Source organism: Bos taurus, chromosome 3, assembly GCF_002263795.3.
Source record: "Bos taurus isolate L1 Dominette 01449 registration number 42190680 breed Hereford chromosome 3, ARS-UCD2.0, whole genome shotgun sequence".
In the NCBI taxonomy this organism is placed as follows: domain Eukaryota; kingdom Metazoa; phylum Chordata; class Mammalia; order Artiodactyla; family Bovidae; genus Bos; species Bos taurus.
In genome coordinates, this window is record NC_037330.1 from 113,091,619 (window position 1) to 113,117,873 (window position 26,255).

At 45.6% G+C, this 26,255-nt stretch overlaps 1 protein-coding gene across 7 annotated transcripts in view; it reads left to right on the forward strand.

The window, feature by feature from the left end:
• The window catches only part of DGKD (diacylglycerol kinase delta), a 110,314-nt gene that overhangs the window by 29,289 nt on the left and 54,770 nt on the right, over positions 1-26,255 (forward strand). For 5 of the 7 annotated variants that reach the window (NM_001035282.2, XM_059883753.1, XM_059883761.1 and 2 more), the window contains 2 exon segments: positions 1,281-1,391; positions 3,213-3,293. In NM_001035282.2, coding sequence (NP_001030359.2) covers positions 1,281-1,391; positions 3,213-3,293 — 192 coding nt within the window. 7 annotated transcript variants of the gene reach the window in all.

The window sequence follows — 26,255 nt, forward strand, 5'->3', positions numbered from 1 at the left end:
GGGAGCGCGGGGCGCTCGGGTGGACCTGTGCACGGCCAGGCGCTGGTGGGGTGTGAGGGGGTGTGTGTATGTGTGTGCGTGTGCCCGGGGTGGGGGCGCTGTCTCCAGCATTCGCCTGTGGGGAGCAGCAGTGCCTCCCAGGTTCCATTGCCTCCCCCGTTAGGAGCTGGCTGACGGAGGGACATACAGACAAACAGCAGTGACCAGGTCTCGCCTCTGACGTGTTTGGGTGACGTAGGGTTTCTGTGTCTCATTTCGCCTTACATCGTCTTCAGTGGCCACAGGAGCCCAGGTGCTTCGTATAGCCACTTAAAAGTGACCTAAAGTGCAGAGCTGCATGGGGTTAGGTGATGCGACGAGAAGCTTCTCTGGACCGATGTCCTTGTCCTTGAGCAGCGTTTCTGCGCGTTCTGCCTCTGTTGCACAGGGAGATGCTGGGCAGAGCACTCGTTGGGAGCCTGGCTTCGGTGTCAGGGTGCCTTGCTGCTTAGTTTTGACTGTTGGCAGCTCCGAGTGGTCCAGCACGTCTGGTGACCAGGCAGGACCCTGAGCGCTTGGCTTGTAAGTGGTGCGGCTCTGGGCTCAGCGTCCAGGATGCAGCTCCGGGGAGGCCCTGCCCTGTTCTGGGTGTGTGCGCCGAGCCGAGCGGACTGCCCTTCACCCCATGCTTCTCTCTGCACTAGTGCTTTGGTGGCAGGCTGGTCAGATTTGGGGGTGGAGGAGTCTCAGTGATATTGCTGGTGGCACCTCTCTGTGTTGCAGCGTGGGTAGACACACACGCCCGGCCCATGATCAGGGCTGAGGGCCGAGGAGGGGCAGGCCTGGGCCGCGCCGAACCCCGTAGCAACCTACGTCGACAGTTTTGGCAGCCGGCTCCTGAGAAATGGCAGGAGGCCAGAGGGCACGGAGGCCAGGCCAAGAACAGCCGAGAACTACCCAGTGCTGAGGCTGGAGAACAGGGGCCTGGCTCCTGACTGTCGTCCTGCGTGCCCTCGCCCCCTTCCGCCGACCCCCACCCGGGGCACGTGCTGGGCACACCTGGGCCTCTGGCCCCGCCTCCCCGCCGCTCAGGCAGGCCATCGCCCCCTGGAGGATCGGGTCATCCTGTCCCCACTGCCCACTCAGCCTGTCCATAGGTCGGGGTTTGCGCAGAGGATGAGAAATAGTTCTTCTGTTAGGCCGTTGGCCCATTAGAGACACACAGATGCTCTGGGCTGTCAGTGGATAAGCGTGCGGTGCCGTGAAAATACACACTCATGAATCCCTTTCTGTGCTTCCAGACCGTCATCAAAGAGGGGATGCTGACCAAACAGAACAATTCATTCCAACGATCAAAACGAAGATACTTCAAGCTTCGAGGGCGGACGCTGTACTATGCAAAGACTGCCAAGGTGAGACTCAGTGGAGGACACTTGGCAAGAGGAGACCTCTCGAGAAGCTGCAGGGAAAGCTGGGCTCCGGGTCCTCCCTGGGGAAAGACCTTTGATTCTAGATCTGATATTCTGAGCGCGTTTTGTAAGCCTCTGGGGTGCTGGGTCTTATGTCTTGTGAACATTGATTTTTCTAATTCATTTTCTTTTTCTTTAATGTCATATGTCACCAGTGGGGAGATACGGGGAGGGAAAGGTCACAGAAGCAACCATGTTACAAGTAGCCATTGTTCTTTTGGAAAGATTGAGGATCACTGGCTTAAAAACCCTCTTATTTTGGCCTAAATATCTATTTTTTTCCTCTAAGTTTTCTATATTTTTTATCATTAAAAAATTGATTATTATTGTTTTTTGTATTTGGCCGCACTGGGTCTTTGTTGCTTTGCGGGCCTTTTCCTGATGGCAGTGAGTGGGGGCTTCTCTTCATCGCGCTTCTTTGGCTTCTCGTTGTGGGGCTTCTCTCGTTGCAGAGCACAGGCTCTAGGCCCTCGGCTTCATTAGTCGTGGCATATGGGCTCGGTATTTGTGGTCCGTGGGCTTAGTCGCTCCGTGGCATGTGCAATCTTCCCAGACCAGGGATGGAACCCATGTCCCCATATTGGCAGGTAACTTCTTACCCACTGTACCACCAGGGAAGACCTTTTTTCTCTTTTTTCAAAACACTTTTATAAACACTGTATAGAAACTTAATGTGTGCAACTTGATGACTTTGGAGACAAGTATATATACTTGTGAAGCTAACTAAAAATATGCTTAAAGTGTGTTGGGCTTTTTGGTGTGTGAACAGAAGCTGTCTCTGGGCTTTCTAGCCATGGTCCTTCCTCCCATGTGTCATCTTTGTAAGATTTATAGCTGGAATCACCAGGCAGACGCCAGTGACAGAAGAGGAGCTGTTGAGAGCCCCTGAATCACTGCCTGGCTTAGGCGACTGTGGTGTGGCACACTTCAGATACTAGTGTGTCTACAAACCTAGTTTTTGGTGTTCTGAACACCACTCTTTGTGTTCAGATGCTAATATTTTAGTATTATTAATAAAAAACTGGAATCTGAGTAGTTAGTATTTTGAGATGTATCCCTAGTGAGTTAGTAAATTAAAATTTGAAACTGTACCGAGTAACTTGTTTAGAAAGGATTCTGACCACATCCTTCATTAAAAAAAAAGACTCGTATAGTTATTTTAGTTTAAGGGGCGGGGGGGAGTTACTTAAAAGGCTGAGTCTTTTCTGAGTTGCTAGTGTTTCCTCCAGAGGGGACAGTAAGGTTAACGGGAGCTGGGGGGCTGTGACAGGAGGACTTGGCGGGGAGAGGTGAGTGGGGAGGGGGTGTCCCAGGCCTGCTTCTAGACCCTTCTTTCTCTCCGGGACCAGATTGTCTCTGCCGTGCGCCTTTGTTTTCTTTCATGGCTGGGTCCCTTCTGTTTGGGTCAGTCTGTCCTCCCCTAGAATCGTTCATTTTAGCCAATACCTTTCTCCCCAAGCGCCAAGGTGGAGAAAGTAAAGCCGAAGGGACAGAGGACCTCCACCCTGGACCCCGGTGTGGGGTGAACTCGTGGGAGGACGTGTTTCTGACTTAACTGGCGCAGGTCACTAGGGAGCTCCCTGGACTTAGAAAAGGTCTTGAGCTTCCCCGTGAGCCCTGCACGCTGTCAGCAGTGGGTCGGGTGAGGTCACTCGGGGTCCATGTAGTTCTCACACGCTTGGCTGGGGTCGAGGGAGAGTGGTGGGCAGTCCGGGGCCGGGTGTGCCTTCGCCCCCTCTGACTGTGGCCCCTGTGTTTTTCCAGTCGATCATATTTGATGAGGTGGACCTGACCGACGCCAGCGTGGCTGAATCCAGCACCAAGAACGTCAACAACAGCTTCACGGTGAGTCTGTGGACGACACCCCTCTCGATTCCTCTGCCACGTGTGGTTTTCCTGTTTAATTTGAACGGGTGTGTGTGAGCAGTTCAGACTTTTCATCCTTTGCCCTCTGCTTGGAGCAGTTCCTGATAAATTTTGAGTTCAAGGTTCAAAATTGTACAGAGGCTGGAGAAAAACTGAGAATTTGGCACATGTAAGCACAAAAGAACGAGAGGGTCCCAACGAATTGTTTAAACACGTTGCAGTTTGCGTTTCTGTAACTGTTTTACACGGAGATTCATTTTTCAGGATTGCTGTAGAAAATTTGGGAACACAGGAAAGAATGTGGAAGCAATTAGAAAATAACCGTAATTTAGCCACCTCAAAATAGAATGTTGATATTTCTTTAACAGTTGTACACAGAGAACTGTTTTTCATGATCGTTGTAGAAAATTTGGAAATACAGAAAAGAATGTGGAAGCAATTAGAAAATAACTGTAATTTAGCCACCTCAAAATAGAATGTTAATATTTTAGTATACCTGTTTTCTTTTTAAAACTTAACCCTACCACCCCCATGTATAGAAATTATGTTGTACTTTGTGCAAAAGTTCTAAATGCATAAAATCATGTGACCTCAGCAGCCCAGCTGCTCACGTTAGAGTGATTATCTTTACGTCTAAATGTCTGTCTCTTGAGCAGCATATAGCATGAGATGACAGTGATCCTTTTGATGAAACAGCTGTTTGATTTTTTTTTTCTCTTGACAATTTATGGTGATCACTTCCCGTGTTGATTGCTTTAAATGTTCATCATATTTTTTAATGTCTATACAGCATTTCTTGTATGACTTTACAATTTTGGCTTCAGGGGATGACTTTAGAACCTACTGTGTAAGGTATGACTCTAATATTAATAACAGGAATAGAGTATTTTACAATATTTTTCTTCATGTTACTAAGTAATTTTATCTAGAAATACAGTATGCTTCCCAATTTTTTCTTTTTTTTTTTTCCTTTCCAATTTTTAAAAATTCTTTTGTAACTCAGTCAAGGTGGATAATTTTCTTCGTGTTTAGATCCAACATTTTGAGTTAATGTTAGTTTCAGCTACTTTCAGGTTTTATTTTATTTATTTGTTTATGGATTGATTAAGTTGTTGCTCCAAATGGGATATTCCTTCCTCCATTTAAACTTCTACTTATTTTATTTTGGTGTAATTAACTGCTCTTGGTTTTCCTTTGTGGCTCATTGAACTAGTCAGACTTGCCTGATGGCCTCTTTTATTTTAGTCCTTATTTTATTTGGTCTATTGTTTACTTACTGGCTGGGGAGAGACGTTTTAAACTATGTAAATGAATTATTCTTTGATTTGTGGCTTTTAGAGTGTTTAATAGGAATAGGTGTTGAATTTCACTGGAGTGTTTTAAACAATAATTTATTATAGATGATCAGTTTGGGTTTGAGTATTTGTACACTTCTTTGAGGTTTTTCTTTTTTTTTTTTTAGCTGTGCTGGGTCTTAGCTGTGGCATGTGGGATCTAATTCCTTGACCAAGGATTGAACCCGGGCCCCTGCATTGGGAGCACCAGGGAAGCCGCTTTGTACAGTTCTTAATAGTAAATTGTTCCTGATAATGTTGAATAGTACAACCTAATTTTGGATTTAGAATTTTATGAAAGCATGTGAGTGCTTAATTCTTTGGGTAGGAGGTATCCTTTGTTGTGTTTTGATTTCAGAGTGCAAGTAATTCATTTAGTAACTTTCCATGATTTTTTGTGCTCTGGAACATTTTTATGGTTTTAGAATTTCTTGAAAATTTGAGAGAACTTAGTTTTCAGGGAGATAATAAGACTCTGAATAAACCTAAAAGGTTTATTTTTGATCATAGGAACTTTTTAACTTCTTTAGTCCATTTTTGTTATTTACTTTCCCACTTACTCCACACCTTTTAATTTAGTAATATGTATTTGCACTTTAAACATATGTCTCTGGTTGAGTCCCCTTTCACATTTCTTTTTTTTTTCAATTTATTTTTATTTGAAGGATAATTGCTTTACAACATTATGTTGCTCCCTTTCGCACTTCTCATTTTACTTGCTCAGCTTTTGTTTTTTTTTGTCATTATTCACTTTGAAAAGGATTGTATTTGAATAAAGTTGATTTATAATTATTCTGTACAGCAGAGTGATTCAGTTATACATAGATATATATGTTTTTCATATTCTTTTACATTATGGTTTATTACAGGATATTGAATGTAGTTTCCTGTGCTATATAATAGGACCTTGCTGTTTATTCATTTTATATATAATAGTTTGCATCTGCTAATCCCAACTCCTAATCCATCCCTCTTCCACCACGCCCGCCCCTTGGCAACCACAAGTCTGGTCTCCATGTATGTGAGTCTGTTTCTGTTTAGTAGGTATGTTCATTTATGTCGTATTTTAGATTCTACATATAAGCAATATCACACTATACTTGTTTTTCTCTTTCTGACTTACTTCACTTACATGATAATCTCTAGGTCCATCCACGTTGCTGCAAATGGCATTATTCCAATTTTTTTGGCCAAGTAATACTCCATTGTTATGCAATGGAACACCTCAACTTCTTTATCCATTCATCTGTTGGACATTTAGTTTACTTCTTTGTCTTGGCTATTGTAAATAGTGCTGTTTCGAACATTGGGGTGCATGTTTCTTTTCAAATTACAGTTTTTTAGTCTTTTCAGATTGATACCCAGTAGTGGGATTGCCGGATCGTATGGAAACTACTTTCAGTTTTTAAGGAACCTTCATAATGTTCGCCATAGTGGCCGCATCAGTTTCCACTGCTCCCAGCAGTTCTCTTTTCTCCACAGCCTCTCCAGCATTTATCATTTATAGACCCTTAGATGCTGGGCATTCTGACCGGTGTGAGGTAGTACCTTATTGTAGTTTTGATTTGCATTTCTCTAGTAATTAGTGATTTTGAGCATCTTTTAGTGTCCCTGTTGAACATCTGTATGTCTTCTGGGAGAAATGTCAATTTAGGTCTTCTAACCATTTTTCAGTTGGGTTGCTTGTTTTTTGTCACTGAGTTGTATGAGCTGTTTGTGTATTTTGGAGATTAAGCCCCTGTCAGTTGTATCATTTGCAGATATTTTCTTCTAGTCTGTAGGTTGTCTTTTCATTTTGTTTATGATTTTCTTTGCTGTGAAAAAACTTGTAGGTTTAGGTTTGATTGGGTCCCATTTTTTCTTTTTGCTTTTAAGAGAACTGGTTCTCAAAAAGAGAGAACTGGTTCTTAGGTTATTCAACAATTCATTTTTTATTACCTAATTCAGTTTCTGTGTTTATATTTATTGTCTTTTCTGCTTTTCACTTTTAAAAATAACTTATTAATTGACTCTTCTTACTTTCATATATATCAATAATTAAAAAACATTAGGGACTGCATTTAACTCTGAGTGTATTTCTGTTCACATTGCAATATTCTAAAAGTTGTTTTTTCTTCCAGTAGAAAAATGTTATTAAAGATTAATTGCTTTTTTGGTCAAGTTATTGAAGAAAATTTTTAAGTAGGAAGTTTAAACCATCTATATTCCTATTACCCAAAGATACCTAATAATATATATTAATTGGTGTCATTCCCACCAACTGGGTTTTAGTTTTTAACCTACTTTCTTCACTTAATAATGAGCTTTTCTTATGATATCCTTCAAAGTCTTGCTTATTAATGTTGCATAGTATTCCATCTTATTTGAATGTATAAGTTTAAGCAGTCCCTATATTGTATTTTTTTCCTATTAAATAGCACTGTAATGTACACTTATACATAGGTCCTTTTGTATATTTCTGGTTATTTCCATAGCTTAAGTTCTTAGAAGTATAATCCTGTTTGAGGTAAAAAGTGTGAACTTTTAGGCTTTTGAAAAGTAAATGAGGTACTGATACATGTTACAGCTTGGATGGGCCTTGAGAATATACTGTATAAAAGCCAGACACAAAAGACCACATATTTTATGATCCGATATACATGAAATGCACAATAGTCAAATCTATAGAGACAGTAGATTAGTGGTGGCCAGGGGCTGTTGGACAGAGGAGTGCTAATGGGTACCGGATTTTAGTTGGGGGTGTGTGTCAGAATGTTCTAAAATTAGATAGTGGTGATGGTTGCACAACTTTATGAATATGCTGAAAACCACTGAGCTGTATACTGTAAAAGGCTGAGTTGTACAGGAATTATGTCTCCATAAAAATAATATGGCACTGTGCTCTGGTACGATGTGAATTCCTGTGGAACTTTGTCAGCCTGGTTGGAGAATGAACCTTGGTTTATACCCTGTCTCTATGGGAACACGTGTTCAGGGTGCTGAATAGTTGACTCCCAGATGTCGAGCTCATTCTGTGGGGGCAGTCGTGGATGATTCCCAGCCCTCGGGGCAGAGGCACTGTTTCTTTCACATTTACTTTAGATTTTGTGAGTGCTGTAAAAACTAGCTTTTCATCTGAGCATGTGCTGAAAGGACATTAAAGCTTAATAGTGAGGCTCCCCAGAAATACTCCAAGATAAGGAGACACCCCTCCCCACCCCCGCCCCAGCCCTTAGTAACCTGTGAGGGCGTCTGGAATTTGGGGATACATGGTGGAGTGTTTGGAGCCACTTGACTGGTGCCCAGTTCCCCAAGGCATGCTTCCATAGAGAGCTGGTAGGTTCTGGGCACTCCCCCACTTCTGACTTCTGCAGCATTTCCTGCCTGAACTCTGAACCTGTCCCTTCCCGTTCAGCACCCTGTAGGAATCTGCGTGCAGGGCCTAGAAGGCAGGGCCTGGCCTCAGACTTTGCCAGTGCCTGGTGCCATGTGCTTGCGGAAGTGAATGCAGAATGAATGAATGTATTTGCCCAGAAGCTACTTCAGTTCCTGGAATATCTCATTTGGTTGTCCAGCTATTCCAGTAGTAATTTCCGAATTCCACAACTTCAACTAAAATTGCGTGCCTGATACAAACAATTCGGCAGTGAAAGTCGCTGTTATCATGAATCAGCCAACAGATGGGAACCTTTTGTATCTGGCAAAGAATGAGTAAATTTTGCTCCACATTAACAAAGACTCCATTTTAATTTTCCCCTAAAATGGCCAAAGAATTGTCTCATAAAGACATAAGGACCTGAGGGACAAGAGTCTTCCAGGGGAGATGGAAGGAAATATTTGGGGGAGAGTAGAGAGTTTTCTTTCCTGGTGGTTCAGTGGTAAAGAACCTACCTGCCAATGCAGGAGACAGGGCCGGGGGTGGTGTCGATCTCTGGATGGGGAAGATCCCCTGGGGAAGGAAATGGCAAACCCCTCCTGTACTCTTGCCTGGGAAATGCCATGGACCGAGGAGCCTGGCGGGCTGCAGTCTAAGGGGTCACACAGAGTGGGACATGACTTAGCAATTAAACAACAACAGAGATTTTTATTCAGGTTTGGTGGAAGAAATGGGAGCAAGGAGACTTTTGCAGCTGGAAAGGGGTCTGCTTGCCTTCTTTTTAAGAACAAGTGAAGTTGGGATGCAGCTAGAGACACAGATGTGCCTTTAGGTTCTTGATAAAGTGGAGCTGTGGCCACGGGAAATCTCAGAAGATGGGGAGTAGACAGAGTCCTCTGTGTTCTCACCTTCAAGTGGGATCACCCCTTAGAAGGCCAGAGAGCATAATGGCAGCATGAAGAAAGGGGATTTGCTAGCTTCATATCCCAGCCTCTGCAGTAGCATGAAATGTTTTCGATAATTAAACATGCTAATGTTAATCTATGAAAACTAAAAGGCTTTCGGTATATTATGGCCAAAAGGCCTTTAGAACTTGTATGAGTTGAACTTCATGAAGTGGTTTCTATCCTTTCAACAAATGCCATTTGTTAAAATTTTATAATATCTATGCCACTTTGATAAAAATGGGAATTTGTTTTATTTCTTTGATTATCAAAGTGAAGTCGAACGTCTCTCACAGTCTTTGGCCATGTGTGTGAATTTCTTTATGAGCTGATTCTGTGTGTGCTTTTGGATAGTCAGCTCTGTATTTGGGGGGGTTCAACGTTACCCCTTTCTCTTTCTCTAAGTTTGCCCTCATTGGCTATGCTTGGTTTAGCTTCCCTCCTACCCTCCTCCCCCATTTTAAAACTAGGTTTCATACACTAGTAATAGGCAGAAGTTGTCAGGGAAAAATGTTTCTCGTTTTCCCCTTATACTTCTTTTCTTTGCATTATCTAACATGAGATAATTTAGAAATTATTTCCAGCCTTATCACAAAATTTACAGATTTGTTTTGAAGGTATATTTTAACTACTCTAATTCTTCAAAGGAGTTTGTCAAAGCAGCATTTCTGCTTTACTGAGTTTGTATATTGTAAATAATTTTAAAAATTGAAATATGACTTCCCAGCTAAAAAGTGCACAAGTGAGTGGGCAGAGCTTTATCTGTAGCCACTACCCAGATTCAGTGGTGGAATGTGTCTAGGCCCCGGGAAGCTCCCCTAAGTGATCTTGCCCAGCTGTCCCCTAGCCCCCTCCAGAGGAACCACCGTCCTGCATGTGATACGCTGGATTTGTGCCGACTGTCTCAGATGGTTGGTGTAAATGGACTCACATTCTTTTGTGTCTGCTGCTGACCTGTGTATGTGTTTCCTCAAATGTTCCATGTGCATTTGAACAGAATTTACACTCAGTAGTTCTTGTACGTTGATTAGGACAAAAATTTAATCATTTTCCTCAAATCTTTTATAACCTTCTGACTTGCTTTTCTGCTAGTCCTTGAGTTATTGAGTGAGATTTATTAAAATCTTCTCTGTGGTTTTGGACTTACCTGGTTTTTGCTTTCATCCTGTTAATTTTTTCTTTATATATTTGCAGGCTTGTTATTAAATGCATACAAATTTAAGATTATTTTATATTCTTACTAGATTGACCCCTTTATGTTTTTTGCCTTAAAGTTTACTTTGATGTTGCTTTAGCTGCAATACCTTTATTTCAGTTACTAGTTGTATTCTAAGTAATGGCAGAATTTTCCATCTTTTCAGTTTAAACCTTTTTTTGTTTATATTTAAGGTTGTAAGCAGCATACAGTTGTGTGGGTTTTTTAATTCCCTGTTGGATTATTTAATTGGGTGATGTCTTCCATTGGTTTATGTTTAATCTATACTTAGTTTTAGGTACTCTTGTATTGGGGTACAAATCCCATGTATTATTACTTGTTTTCTCTTTGTCTCACATTTTATATTTTTTGTATCTTTCTTTCTAAAATGGATGAATTATTTCATTTTCTCCCCTCTCTTATTTCATATACATATTTTAGTGATATTATTTTGCAGATTGTAAAATATGTCCTTGACTTATTAACCTCCCATCCAGATTAGTGCTTCCCAGACAATGCAGGGATCTTAGAGTCTTTGAACTCGATACTCTTCATTAAGGGAAGCCAGTGGCTCAGAGGTAAAGAATCTGCCTGCAGTGCAGGAGATGCAAGAGATGCCGGTTCAATCCCTGGGTCTGGACGATCCCCTGGAGCAGAAAATGGCAACCCACTCCAGTATTCTTGCCTGGAGAATCCCATAGACAGAGGATCCTGGCGGGCCACAGTCCATAAAGTCGCAGAGTTAGACATGACTGAGCAACTAAACACGCACACTCTTCTTTGCTCTTGAAATTTAATTTCTGGTACTTAAAAGGAAGCTTCTCTGTAGTTGCCTCTCACCTCTCTGCAGTTTGTCATATATCTTAATTTTACATATATTTGAAATTTCACAGGACATTATTGTACAGTCAGCAGTCACTTAGGTTTGCAGTGAACATTGCCTTTTCTGTTGCCATTCATTTCTTTCTGTATTTCTGTGATCCGTATGGGGTAATAGTCCTTCTGTGAAAAATTCTCTTTAATATTCCTTTGGTCTTGGTTTCTATTTTTGTTTTGTTTATTTCATCTTTCTGAAGGATGTTTTTGCTTGTTATACAGTTCTAGCATGGCAGTCATTTTCTTTCAGGAGTCTAAAAATGTCATTCTGTTGTACTGTAGCTTCTATTATTTTTAGTAAAAGTAATAACTTGTCCTGTTGTTTTCCCTCGCATGATAATGTATCTCCTCCCCTCCCCCTCCAACTATTTTTAAGATTTTTCTTTTCCTTTGGCACTGTGCTGTTTTACTATGATTTTTCCAGGCATGGTTCTCTGTATTTATCTTGCTTAGTGTTCCTGGCAGTTCTAAAATCTGTAGCTGTGTTTCCCTTCTCTTGTCAGTTTTGGGGAAGTCTTGGTTATTAGCTCTTCAAGTGTTGCCTCCTACCCATTATTTTTTCCTCTTATTTCTGGGACTTTTTTGTTACATCTTTCCCCTGACTTCTATGTTTCTTGTACTCTTTAAAAAATATTTTCTGTTTTCCTCATTCTAGATGTTTTATTATCTTTCTTCTGTGTTCTTAGGTGTTTCTTGTCTGTTGTTGAATCTGTCTGTTGAGTTTTTAATTCCACTTATTTTCTTTCAGCTCTAGAATTTTCAGTTGATTTTTTAATAAAGGGCTCAAGTTCCATGCCAAAACCCTCTCCTCGATCTTGTCCTTAATTTCATTGAAAATATTAAGCATATTTCAAAGTCCATGCCTGAAAACTCAAAACGTCTGGTTCCACTCTGGTCTTTTTTTTCATTGCCTGGCTTTTTTCTTGCTTTTGTTCCTTTAGTGTTTCTTCCTGGAATACCTGTCAATCTTGGTTGACAGACATTGTCTGAAAAGTGAAGACAGGTTTAGGCTCAGGATGATGGTCTCTTCCCAAAGAGCGGATTTATTAATCCTCTGCTTCTGGCTGGTGGGCACAGGAGCAGCAGGTCATCTTAAATCCAGTTTGTGGTCGATCGGATTTGAAGGTGGGCTTCACTTTTTCTGGCTGACCGATCGGTCTTCACTTGCTCTGCTTCTGTGGGTTAGTCCCTAGGAGTCTTGGCATTTATTCCTTCTCCGTTGGCCTCTGAATTCCCTCATCTCCGCCAGCCCTGTGGCGTTGTTCACAAGCTCTCCTCAGCTTCTCCGCCTCTCTGGCTTCCGCTCGAGAACCGGCACTTGGCACTAGTTTGTTTTTTTCTGTGTCTTGGCACGGCATGGTATTTATTAGTGTCTGACATTAGGGTCACTCACTGTATACAAACAACACAAAGTGTATGGCCGATGTTTCATAATAACTGTAAATGGAGTATAACCTTCAAAAGTTGTGAATCACGGTGTTGTATACCTGAAACTTATGTAATATTGTACATCAGCTGTACCTCAATTAAAAAAGAAAAGATCACTCATTATGAAATGTGAGAAATGTTAGATCCCATTTACCTGAAAGATAATATATTTAGTATAGGGACTAAAATTTGGTCTTTATTGCAACTTAGGAAATTTGTTGCTCAGTCTTCCTAGGACCTTACTTTTATCACTTGATCTCCCACAGACTGATAATGAGGAGCTCATCTCTTTCAGGACAGTTACATTCATCCTTTTGTTCTCATATTTCTAACAGTTCTCACCTGCTCTATTTTTGAAGTTCTTTTAAGCACGTAAGTAAACGTTCATATCCTCATTACTGAGTAGTCATCTATTAATAAAGTCGTATCTTTTTTTATAGTGATTAATCTTTGCCGTGACCTGTTCTCTGTCTGACACTGCCATGCTTTCTCTCCTTTGTTCACAATTTAATTGACATACTTGCTTCCCTCTTCCACCCTTACTGTCACCTTTATATTTCCGGGTTATTTTAGATTTAATCCTTGTAGACAGTAGATTGTTGGGATTTGTTTTAGTTCAGTGTGGAACAGTCTGCTAGCAGTGGTGAGCATCAGGCATTTTCTGGTTGTCAGGGCTTTGCACGTCTGACTGCTGTGTTTTCGTGCCTGGCTGTGTTGTGAGTTAATGCTTTCTTGGTACCTCTCTTCTGTTTTGCATTTTTGTGAGTGGTATGTGCACCATTTACCTTTGTTTTTGGTAATGATTTGTGCTGAAGTTTTCCTTTTTATTTTTTACACATTCACAGCACACAGGTTTTCTCATGATGTCTCTGGTTATGGCCAGCCCACAATGGTGGCATCATTTTTTGGTCAGGCTTTGTGTCAGACAGAGTGTTGAGCCACACGGTGCGCGCTGCTCAGTGCTTGTTTCCCCAGTTACTCAGTTGTTCCTTTCAAACCAAGAAATTGAGAAAGGACTGAAGAGCAAGGAAGTAAAATAATGGAAAGGGCTCTGCTTTCCACCAAGGAGCCAGAACACAGTATTTCTCATCGGATGCCTCCCAACAGCACACTGTTCTCTGTTGCTGGTGTTGCAGGGGAGGCATTGGAAACTAGCCTTCATGTTGTTTCCATCTTTGAAGATATCTGTACCTTTCTGTTTGAAATCTTGTAGGATTCTCTTTTTGTCTTGAGCAATATTGCTTTTTGCTCACCAATTTGTCTTGATATGTAGAACCTGCTGGTTTCCAGGCTCTGTTTTTGGTTTTCCAACTTTGAAAAATGGTCTTTTCTCTGTACTTCTGGTCCATGTGCTTTGTCTTGTTCTTTGGGAGTTCTGCACGTTCATTCGTTCACTGTTTCAACGTCGTTCTTTGCAGGGTCCCTGGGACCACATACCGTGCTCAGTGACAGATTCCAGTGGTAAGCAGAAATGGAGAAGGGCTGTGTCCCCAAGCTTGTATTCAAGGGGGCTCAGTGACTCACAGTGAGGTCTAATTACAGGCCGAGACTGGCAGCACGTATGGAAGTAAGGCTGCGTGGGAAGTATGATAAGCCGGGTCCCCGCTGGTCTGGCAGAATGGTGGGGAAGACTGCCCCTGAGGAGGTGATGTTTTAACTGAGACTTGAAGAGTGATGAGTGGAAAGTCAACTGAACAGAGTGTGTGAGTTTGTGCTCGTGTGAATGACTTGTGCCTGTAGGTGCTTTGGAATGGATTAGGTCCAGGGCCTAGCATGTGCGAAGGTCGTGCGGTGGGGGCTGCAGTTCAGACTGCACGGAGAGGTGAAGGAAGAGCAGTGCGGCCTGCTGAGGCCTGAGGGAGAGAGACCACAGGTGCGGAATGGGTTTGAGACATAGTCCTTCAGCCTGTCCTTTGAATAGTTCCTCTTGGCAAGAGTCCCAGATTTGCAGTATTGGAATGATTTGCTCTGGCTGCCAGGTGGAAGAGGAAGAGGAAGGACAGGCCTCTGGTTCAGAGGATAGGGGGTGGAGAGTGAGCAGCGACATGGGTGCCCTCAGCTTGGCCCAGGGCGAGATGGCTGAGGTGTCAAGCGCTCCACCTCCAAGCAGCGGGCTGGGTAAATGAGTTGCAGGGTCCAGCAGGGACCAGGGGCCTCGGGGTCGTGCAGGGGTGCGTGTGTATGCGCTTCATCTTCCGTGTCTGTCATGCTTTTCTGCGTTGTTTTAATTTGTTTTCTCTAATTCTATGTATCAAATTGTATAATTTGATACAAATTTAATTGCATTTCTTAGTGCTTCTACGTGTGATCTTCACGCCTGTTCCAGCATAGCTTTTCTGTTCTTTTTACTTCGTTTTTATCTTGACTTATTCTTGTTTGATAGAGAAAGTATTTTAAAGCGCTTTCTGTCTAACTTCGTCTTTGTCGTGCTGCGGGGAGAGAGTGCCCTTTGAGCACCTGCATCTGCTTTTGGATATCCAGATGTTTTCATTGACTTCAGATGTCCCCCCTCCCTGATCTACCCATCTCTGATCTCTCTCAAGTGATTTTAGTTGTCTTCAAGTCCTGGATGGCTTCTTTTATAATCTTCCTGCAGTAGCCTGGAGCTGTGGAGCGTTCCAGGAGTTGTGGGGCAGTTAGAGTTTAGTGCTTTTGTTTCCTTTTTTCTTCAAGTCAGTGTTCCACCATTGGGTTCTACCTGGGTTCTGTTTTCATAAACATTTGATGGAATATCACCACCTCCTTTGAAGTCATTTGAAGTTTTGGAAAGCAACAGAAACAAACCAAAGCAGTGGGGCACTGGGAGACTCTGGCCTCACCCCGCCCCCGCCCCCACCATCCCTCCCCGGAGTCGCTGCTCTGAGTCCACGTGCTTTTGTTTCTTTTGTTAAAAGCTGTAACATAACGCCATATGTGAGCAAGGGATTTTTGTCTGGTTTGTCCACTGCTGACACACAGTAGGTGCCCACAGTTACATGTCAGAGTGACTTGCTCCAGGATGGTCGGCCCTATTTACTCACTGACACACAGTAGGTGCCCACAGTTATGTGTCAGAGTGACTTGCTCCAGGGTGCTTGGCCCTGTTCCCTCACTGACACACAGTAGGTGCTTACAGTTATATGTCAGAGCGAGTCGTTCCAGGGTGGTCAGCTCTGTTTGCCCTCTGATTTCACCTGAGAGCCCTGTGTGGACAGGCGCTGGTGTCAGTGAGAGTCCTTCATGCTCCAAACAGTCCTGGATGAGCAGCAGGTGCTGGGCAGTCAGGACCAGAGGCCAAGAAGGAAACAGCTCGGGCTGCAGCTGGTGTCAGGAGGCCTTCCTGTGGGGGAGCGTGGCCGTGGGGGACGTGGGGAGACCCGAGGCTGAGGGGGCCGTGGGCAGCAGCGTCAGGGGTCTGGGGTCAGAGCGGTTCCTGCCAGGGGAAGCTGAGCCTGGGAGGGTGGCAAGGCGGGCAAGGGCAGAGGCGAAGCGTGTTCTAGGCCGTGGTGGACTCTTTGCCACGTGTATTGCGAGCCAGTAAGATCTGTAAAGCTAGTGGGTTTTGTCATGGCTGCTGCAGCCGTGCTGAAGCGGGGAGACAGGGTGGGCGTGAGGAGGTCAGACAGGCGGCCTCTTCTGTGGCTGGTGAGGGAGGTGGATGTGGACCCGGGCCTGGCAGGCAGAGGAATTCGACCCTGGTCTGCTTGTTGCCTGCACCGCTCTTGTCCTGCATGGTTTAGGAACGGTATGGAGGGAGATGGGCCCTGAGCCATCAGTGATGGATGCTTGGTGGCGAGCGCCCTGCCCGGCCTGACGGCCACGTGACGTGTGCCTGCCTGCAGCCGCTCCAGGCGCTCGCCCCTCACCAGGGCCGCGTGGCAGCTTCCATCCTTGGAATCGTCACCTCAGACACCGACTTCATTGTGCCTGCTGTCAGAGGCTCTGGCCCTCTGAGGGAGGCAGAGTCAGAGCCGAATTCAGTTTAGTGACGATTTTCTCAGGGCAGTAGGACAGAGGGCTGTCGTCTGAAGTGGACACAGGAGCTGCTGGTGGACGTGGGGGCAGGCGGATGGCCGACTGCAGGCGGGGGCACGCAGGCATCACGGGCTCCCCACCTGGCATCCCCCTCGGAGAGGGCGGTGTCTCCCCATGCCCACACCTCCGTCGGGGCTGGCCACCTACCTGCCGCGTCCCCAGCACCGCCCACGGCTCTCTGGTGTGCCCGAGCGGTACCCCGAGTCCCAGGACTGGTGGGTGGGGGCTCTGGGTCCCTGCACGGTCTGGACTGGGTAGGTGTGGAGGCTGCTCGCAGGGGAGAGCCAGGGCCCGCGCTGCAGGGAAGGCACCCGGGGCATCTGCCTGTGTCATGCTATGACGTGGGCAGTTACGGTTTGCTTCACTTACAGGGGAGATCGAGTGCCATGTGGGATTTCCCGACTCCAGGGTCCTGGAGGAGGTGGGGACTCTGAATGTTGGGGGTCTGTGTTTCTGCCCCAGGTGTGAGACCCTAGACGGCAGGGCTGTGTTCAGTCCTTCCCTTATCTCCAAAAGCGCCCGCAGCGGGCCTGGCATGGGAGCCGGGCTCCCAGGGAGGCCCGGGGAGCAGGGCACGGGTGCCCGCTCAGCCTCGCACCTGCTGGCCGACCTCGGACAGATCACACTCGGCTCCGCGCCTGGGGGTCCTCTTCTGGGGAGTAGGGGCGATAGCAGAACCTGCTTGGGGGTGTCGGCAGGGTCAGATGAGTCAGCACAACGTGACGGAAGTGGTTGCTGCTGTCGACGATACGGCTGTGGAGCGTTTTCTTGGGTTTGGTGACCTTGTGTTTCTCAAGTGGAGCGTCTCTGAGCTGACCCCACATCGAGCTGACTCCACATCTTGCTGGCCAGGACATGGGACAGTCTGTTCATTCCCACCAGGGTCACAGCAGTGGCCGCAGCGGAAGTGGACCTTGAAGAGGAAAGACGAGTTTTACTGGAATATATGTGAATGTAGCACCATTAAAAAGAGGCATCCCCTGCCCGTTTCTGACAGCACTGTGAGTCCTCTGATGCCGCCTCATTTCTTATCTGCCGTGTCCAGGGGGCCTGGTGCTCTGGTCCCTCCCAGCCTCGCCCCAGCATGGACCTGCCTCTGGTGGGCAGGGAACACCCTGTGCGTGGCCGCCTGCCTGCCCTAGTGTCTCTGGGGCCCCTCTGCCTGTGGCCCTCTCCCTGAACTCCCCCGGCAGACCCACTGCACCCCTCAGAAGTAGGGCGCGGGCACCCTCTTCCACGAGACCTTCTTGTTCACATTGTGGGCAGAGGGAGCACGTAGCCACCTCCACTCCCTCGGGGCGGCCATGCTTGAGCACCCTTTAGAGCTTCAGAAAAAGTTCGGGCACCTTCCCCGGAGAGTCTGCTGCTGACTTACAAGTGGGTGATTTTTCCAAACTTTGCTCGACTTTGCGGGGCAGCTGGACTGAGGACCCGCAGTCCTGTGACGGCGAGTGGAGCACTGGCTCCCTGGTGGTCACGACCTCTGCATCTAGACCCGAGGCCGGGGCTGCCTTTCACAGCTTGCTGTCCTCGAGCAAGGCTCAGGCCGGCTGTGTGATGCCGGAGCCAGGGATGCAGGTCTCTTGGTCCTTTCTACTCAGAGAGGATGTGGAATTGTTTGTCCTTTGCAACCCCCCACCCCCACCCTGCCCCGCCGCCCGGAACAAATGTCCGTTATTGCAGATGGTCCCGTGGGCCAGCCCCCCTTGGTTCCCGTTACCCACTTACAGGGAGGTGGGAGCGACGGGACCTCGGGGCTCCCGAGCTGGGGCTTTTGGACTCTGGTTGGTGAGCAGCTTTGTGAGTGGCCGGCTTCCTTTGCCGTGTGGGCATTGCCAGGTTTGACAGCTTGAAAACTTTTTATTTACCCTTGCAGAATATAGATATATAATTGGACAAGTCAGGCTTTACCCTGGCAACCTGATTTCTGAAATCAAATAAAAATCAATTGGAAAAGGCGCATGTTTTCAGAAGGACTTGTCTTCCCTTCATTCAGTGGTCTTTGTGGCAAACTCTGCTGGGTGTCTGAGGGTGGACGGAGGTGGAAACACGCTTTCTCTGTGCTTAGAGTCAGCTTCCGGGCTGTTGGATGTGAACAGACTCGTGACTGTGCCCTGTGACAGGTGTCACATAGAGCAGGGTGCCCAGGACAGTGTGAGAGAAGAAACAAACAGCTCAGGCACCTACCTGGGGAGTGGAAGCTTCTACTGCAGAGGGGCTGTATGAGCAGGCCTGGGGGCGGGGCCACTTAAAGTGTTGATTACTTTTTTAAAATATTCTTTTAATCTTTCTATCTGTGCTGGCTCTTAGTTGCAGCTTGTGAACTCTTGGTTGCAGCCTGTGGGATCTAGTTCTCTGACCAGGGATCGAGCCCAGGCCCCCTGCATTGGGGGCGCAGAGTCTTAGCCACTGCCCACCGGGGAAGTCCGTCTTAAGTCCTAATGATGATTTTAAAGGAAATTTAAAGTGGAAAAAAAAAAGATCCTGCAGTAGCTCAGCAGCAGCTTTCTTCTTTCACGTCTCCTTCAGACTTCTTCACAGGTAGACGTTGCATCTCGCATACGTTATACACACGTCAGCGTATGTGTAATTTTATATTTTGGCTTCAGTTATTATTTCACCAGATAAACGCTTCCACGTGACGAGCATCTCCGATGACCACCTCCTAGTTGTGGGTGTTTCATCGTGTAGACGAGTCATAGTTGATCAGTGTTACTCACTCCTGCAGTTTAGGGATGTAGAGCGGTTTCGGTTTCTCCTGGTACGGGTAATCCTAGTGCAGGTGTCTTCGGTCACAGGAGGGACCTTTGGAAAACGACTGTGGTCTCCCCTGTGGAGCAGCTCCGTGCGGAGTCCCTGTGCCCGAGAGGGGGCAGGTGTTCCTGCAGGTGGCCTCCGCTCCTCTGTGGGGCCTTTCTCACCTCCGTTGCCTGACCTGAGGCTGAGAAGATAAAACTTCCTCTGCTCCGTGTGATTCTGGTGTGGTTCAGGTGCACAGGTTCGTTTTTGAGCAAGAGGGCTTCTGTATGTCAGCTTCTGCCTAGCTGACCTTATTTTAGATGGCTCGTCACTGAAACCTGCCTGTGTCCCGAACCCGCAGAGTCTCCGGCGAGCGTGCCATGTGCCTGTAGTGAAGGAAGGGAGGAGACTGGGCTGGGTTTGATGACGACAGACTGGGGGAACCCAGACAGACTGGGGGAACCCTGGTGTCAGAGACCGGGCTAGCGGAGGAGGAAACACGAGCAGAAAGTTGGGACCATGAGCTCTGCAGGCAGCACAGCCTGGAGAAGGGCAGTGGAGAACTCGAGAACACACTGGTCTGAGGGGTGAGGGATGGTTGGAGGAAGCAGATGGAGCTTGGGCAGAGGACAGGAAGAAAGAAGGGAATGCTTGTTGGCATGATGTAGGAACAGAGTGAAGGGAAGGACACGCTTAATTTATTCTTAAATTTCAGGAAGATGGATTGGCCCAATAATGGCGATGGAAAATAAAGAGAGTTTTTGGTATAAGCTGAATGAGAATTAAATTTAGGATACACGTGTTTAGAGGGCTGTTTCTGCTTAACGCCATATACAGCACTGCATATGTGAAAGGGAGTATATGTCTAATTCTTAGTATTTAATGTTTAGAAAATCATAAAGGTGCATTTTAGAAGTAGGTTTGGCTGCTCTGTTAGTTTCCTGGGGCTGCTATGACAAATTGCCACACGGCTTAGAACAACAGAAATTTACGCTCTCGTATTTCTGGAGGCCAGAAGTCTGAGATCAAGGTGTTGGTGGGACCGTGGTCTTGGGGAGACTCTGTTCCCTGCCTTGTCTGGCTTCCAGCGGCTCTGGGTGTCCCTCGGCTAGTGAGGCATCACCCCCGTCTCTCCCTCCATCTTTGCAGGACTCTCTCCGCCTTCCACTGTGTCCTCCCTTCTGTCTCTTGGGAGGACAGTTGTCACTGGAGTTAGGACCACCCAGATAACTCAGGGTGATTCCACCCTAAGAACCCTAATTATGTTTACAAAGACTCTTTTTTCCAAGTTAGCTCACAGTCACAGGTTCTGGAGATTAGAACACAGACATATTCTTTTGGAGGCCACTTTTCAACAAAGGTCTGTCTAGTCAAGGCTATGCTTTTTCCAGTAGTCATGTATGGATGTGAGAGTTGGACTGTGAAGAAAGCTGAGTGCCAAAGAATTGATGCTTTTCAACTGTGGTTTTGGAGAAGACTCTTGAGAGTCCCTTGGACTGCAGGGAGATCCAACCAGTCCATCCTAAAGGAGATCAGTCCTGGATGTTCATTGGAAGGAATGATGCTAAAGCTGAAACTCCAATATTTTGGCCACCTCATGCGAAGAATTGACTCATTGGAAAAGACTCTGATGCTGGGAGGGATTGTGGGCAGGAGGAGAAGGGGACGACAGAGGATGAGATGGCTGGATGGCATCACTGACTCGATGCACATGAATTTGAGTGAACTCCGGGAGTTGGTGATGGACAGGGAGGCCTAGAGTGCTGCGATTCATGGGGTCGCAAAGAGTTGGACACGACGGAACAACTGAACTGAACTGATTCAACTCACTCCATCCACTTGTTAAAAGAGAAGTTGTCAAAGTAAGAAAGGTGTGAGCGTGTGAAGTTTTATTCTCCTGCACAAGAGGAGGCAGGCCTTGATCAGCATGTGGTTGCACAGCGTCATTTGGGTCCCTCCAGAAATCGATTCTCCTGGTCCAAGATGACTGCTGGACAGCCAGTCACCCCCGTAACTCCTTTTGGGTGATGGGGGAGAGGGAGGAGAGAAGACTGCGTGCTGCAGGCAGAGGTTTTTTTACCTTGGTTCATGGACCTTGCTCCCCACAGGGGTCTGTGGATTTGACTATTTGATTAAAGTTGATTTTCATTGCAATGGTATTTCATTTTCTACATCCAGAGACATTCTGAGAAGTCTCCATAGGCTTCTCCAGACTGCCAGAAGGGTCCATGGGACAAAAAAGACATTCCAGGTTTCAGTATAATTTCAGGAGAAATTGAATGAGAATTGCATTTAGGATATACATGTTTAAGAGGGCTGCTGCTCTGCAAAATACCACGTTGAGATTTCATGTGATTTCCGAAAAGCATGACCTGGGCCTTCTGTTTAGTCATATGGCTACAGCATATGGCTGTTGGCACAGGGATCCAGTGGGCTTCACTCACAGCGTCATCCCTCCTGAAATGACCGTGCCAGAGTTACCAGATCATACATAGAGAGGGGTGATTTTACATGTCAGTATTTATAGCTTCCTTCCCCCACAGTACTCTCGATGAAATGTTTTATGGTATTTTGTGTGGTGTATTATGAAGGTCTTCTCCTTTTTTAGCTCTATGACATAAGGCAAGATACTCCTGAGACTCAGTTTTCTCATCTGTGAAATAGGGGTAATGCTATAATAGAATCCATGTCATTGGGATGGCAAAAAAGTGTTCTCTAAGTGTTTCCTAGTTTTTATCTTCACCACCGTTCATCACTACTAGTAGGAAAGTAATAGGGTTCAACTTGCCAACACTTAGCAGCTATTTTGATTTATTCAAATCCCAAAGAATTTCAGATGAGGTTAATTTTATAGGCAGTGTTAAAAATAGCATCTGCAACTGAAGAGTAGGTATCAGAAAAGAATTATCCTTAAGATTATCAGGCAAATAACTAATAAAAACCGGAAAAATAGAATGTAAAGAGAAAACAAATGTAATTAAAGCTATAAGCTTTATGTTGTTGAGTCATCCAGTCGTGTCTGACGCTTTGCAGCCCCATGGACTGCAGCATGCCAGGCCTCCCTGTCCCTCACCATCTCCTGGAGTTTGGCCAAGTTCTTGTCCATTGCATCGGTGATGCCGTCCAGCCATACCTTTATTTAATTATCTTATTTTACATTAACATTTGGTTTTCCTTTATATTTTGCTTTTCATTTTTTAATTAGTTATAACCTGGTAACCCTATAACCAGCCGCTGCTGGTGGTAAAGAACCCGCCTACCAATGCAGGAGACGTAAGAGACACAGTTTCGGTCCCTAGGTCGGGAAGATCCCCTGAAGGGGAGGGCATGGCAACCCACTCCAGTATTCTCACCTGGAGAATCCCATGGACAGAAGAGCCTGCTGGGCTACTGTCTATAGGGTCACACAGGGTCAGATATGACTGAAGCAACCTAGCACGCACACACGGTAACCCTAAATAAAAAAGGAGCTATGTAATGGATTTATCTAGTCTTTTTAGTTATTTTATATCTCGTCTATTCGGCATTCGAGTCTGTTGAATGAATGGGAGTCCCTTTGTAGGCCTGTGTGGGGCCTATAAACCCCAGACCCGAGTCTCTCAGCTGTCCCCAGCAGATGTCAGCCTGTAGGGTGGTCAGGCACTGCTCCTTTGGTGAGCAACCGTGACCTTTATCCGGATTTCAACATCAGTTTTCCTTTCCAGCTTGTTTGGAGCTCAGATATTTCCTGGGCAAAACCCCTACACCAGTCAGTTTGGCTCAGAGAGAGGAAAAGCTATATATATAATTGGCAGATTTCCTTGCATGGAAAAGCTCTTCCCAATTTCTGTGACTGCTGGCCTGGATCTGGGGTGGGAAGGTTGTGCTTGTGGGCCGGGGCTGTCCCATAAGTCCCGCAGAAGCCCTGCCAGATGGGAAGGCCCGTGTGGGGACAGCGGCTCCTGCCGTCTGAGTGCACTGCCCTGCTCCCCGCCCGAACATGGAGCTCGGGAGACCCAGTCCTCCCGCCCTCGCTGTGTCGGCCATCAGCTGTGCTGTCCCAGCTTCTCACACCTGTAGCCTCACTCTCCTGTTGGAAAAGCAGGGGCAGCTCAGTCTCACACCTCCAGGCGGTGGGTGGCAGCACCTGGCACATAGTAGGTGCTTAGTGAATAAAGTGCCTCTGATTGTTAGAACATGCCTTAGATGGTGGAGCAGGGCTAGGAGAACAGCTGCAGGCGGAAGCTACTCTAGTGAACCCCGTGCTTTATAATCCACTCTGTTCTCAGTTTCAAGAAGCAGGAAGAAGCGGCTTTGAGCCAAATTGGTGGCTGTGTGTTTGCTAAGTGTGGGGTTTTGCTGAAGGCAGCACCTGCTCTGTGACACCGATGGTCCAAAGAGCTGGGTACTCCACGTGAGAGCTCAGCGCTTAGTTCTTACAGCTGCTCCAAGCAGGCACCAAGAAAGAACACTGTCTTCTGGAAGCCTGGCTGGTGAGCGGTGGAACTAATTGTGGTGTCTGTCAAATATATTTAGAATTGAGGGTGGAAGCGGACGCTGTTACTTGCCTGGGCTGTGTGTTATTATTGAGTAGGAGTTGCATTTATGAAATTTAAGCTGTTTTCACAATACTGTTGGGGGGTGTGTGTGTATATGTGTGGTATGTGTGTATGTACGGTTGTGTATATAGGTGTGTGTCATTGTTAACACTTCTGATTGTCTTTGTTTACAAGTGACAGACGAAACAAAGGACAGTTGAGAGACTGTAGTTTGACTCTAGGACTTTTGCAAAGAGTTCTTTGAAAAAAGAAATAGTGGGGATGGTAACATAGATTCATTGGATTTTTCTTAGGTTGTCCAAGAAATTAATAATTTTAGTCTTTCTTTACCTGATATTCTTTAGTAAATGTTCAGGTAAATGTCTAGGTTTTGTAAATATTTGGTAAATGTCTAAGGATATGATCAAGCCGAGTCCTGTATGTATGTTTTTTTTTTTTCTTGAAAGTTAGGAAAATGGTACATTCTGTAGGGTATAATTTTTTTTTTAATCTTTCTTTTCTGTTCTAGAATAATCTGTTGTTTCAGAGCACATAGAGTAGTGGGATCTTTTTATTGTCTTGAAACAACTTTTTATCAAGTTAAGAGAATTCCCTGCTTGGTGGTGGGGAGGCGGTGCTGGTTTTTGACTCAGTAACCCCTCTTCTTTCACAGACGAAGCACCTGGTTTGAAATGTAAACTCAAAAAGAAACACGTGATCCTGAACTGCTGTCCTAGTTCTTACAGGACGTTTAGCTAAACCTCAAGAGGCAGCCAGGAGTAGAGGGGCTCGGGCAAGGCGGGGAACTGCCTTCGCTGAACCGCTCCGGGGCACACGGGCTCACCTCCACCCAGGCTGCAGTTGCGTTAGAAAAGCGGCAGGTGTCTGGGCACTGTCTGCTCTGCTTCTGAATTGTCCTCTGTCTGCAAAGGCCTAATCATGGCGACTCAGAGTGATTGGACATTTGGAAAACAGAAGTGGAGGCGGCTCCCTCCTCACCTTTGGAGGGACTGAAGGGATACTGACCGTGAGGCAGGAACCTTGACATCTTTGCGGTCCCTGACACTGAAAAAACCAGGATTGCTTCCTTGACTGGAAAAGAAGGGTCTGGGAGAGCTGACCCTTGAGGCTGTCGCCAGCTTGGCGCTCTGTCCTCTGAGGAGTGAGCTTTACAGATTACTATATGCACGAGGTTATCTAATCACACCAAGGAGTAGATTGGGTATTTGTTGTTCCCAAAGCTGTAAGTGCTGGCTTCCCTGTCACTGCCAGTTGACACACCCGGTTGTAGATGATTTAACAGCCGTTAATTATTTTTAGCACCCACTTTGATTTGCAGAAAATTTCCTGGCTTGGATGATGAACTCTGTGGTCATCTAGTCATTCAGAGAAAGGTTCACCCTGTCAAGTGCCCTGAGATAGATCAGCATTAGAACTTTTTATAGCTTAGTTGAATCTTAATTGCTGTTCAATGAACTGCACTGTTTAAAGGGTACAGCTTGATGAGTTTGTTATGCACATGCATGCATGCACACACACACACACACACACACACCCCCCCCTCTGTTGAAAGTGACAGCACAGGGTAACAAACGTTTCCATCCCCCTGAAAGTTTCCTTAATTGAATAATGACATTTTATGTATGTATGTATGTGTGTGTGTGTGTGTGTGTGTATATATATATATATATATATATATATATATATGTATATATTTCCCCCTTACTGTCTGGCTTCTTTGGCTTGGTTAACATAACAGTTTTGAAGTTTTCCATGTTGGGTGTATCATAATTTGTACCCCCGATTTGTTGATCCGTTTACCTGTGGTGGCCGTTCGAGCACTTTCCAGCTTGGAGGTATTGTGATCAAAGCTGCCGCGAGCATTAATATACAAATCTTTGTGTGGACTTGTGTTTTCATTTTCCTTGTGTAAATGCCTAAGTATCAGAATTGCTGGGTCATATAGTAGGTGTTACGTTTCCTGAGTGCTTGGAACGTCACATTCTCGCCAGCACTGCCTGAGGGTTCCGGTTGCTCCCACCTCTCCAGCACTTGGTGTGCTCGTCTTTTGTTTTACACATGCTAATAGATACACAGTAGTATCTCACTGTGGTTTTAGTTTGTCTTCCCCTGACGACAGGTGATGTCGGCATCTCTTCATGTGCTTATAGACTATTTGTATGTCTTTTTGTGAAATGTATGATAGAGTCATCTGTCCATTTTTGCACTGACCTGTCTTATTACTGAGTTGTAAGAGCTCTTTATATATTCTGGATATTAGTTTGTGATATATGTGTTGTGAATGCTTTTCCTGGTCATACTGCCTTTTTCTTAATAGCGTCTTTAGAAGAGTGGAGTCTTTTTGGTGAAATTGAGTTGATCAGTTTTTTTCTTTATGGTTCATTCTCGTGTCCTATCCAAGAAACCATTTTTTACTGCGGCATTGCAAAGATTTTCTTCGGAAAGTTTTGCAGTTTTAGGTTTTACAGTTACGATTTATGGTTAAATTTTAATGTATAATGTGAGGTAAAGAGTTGAT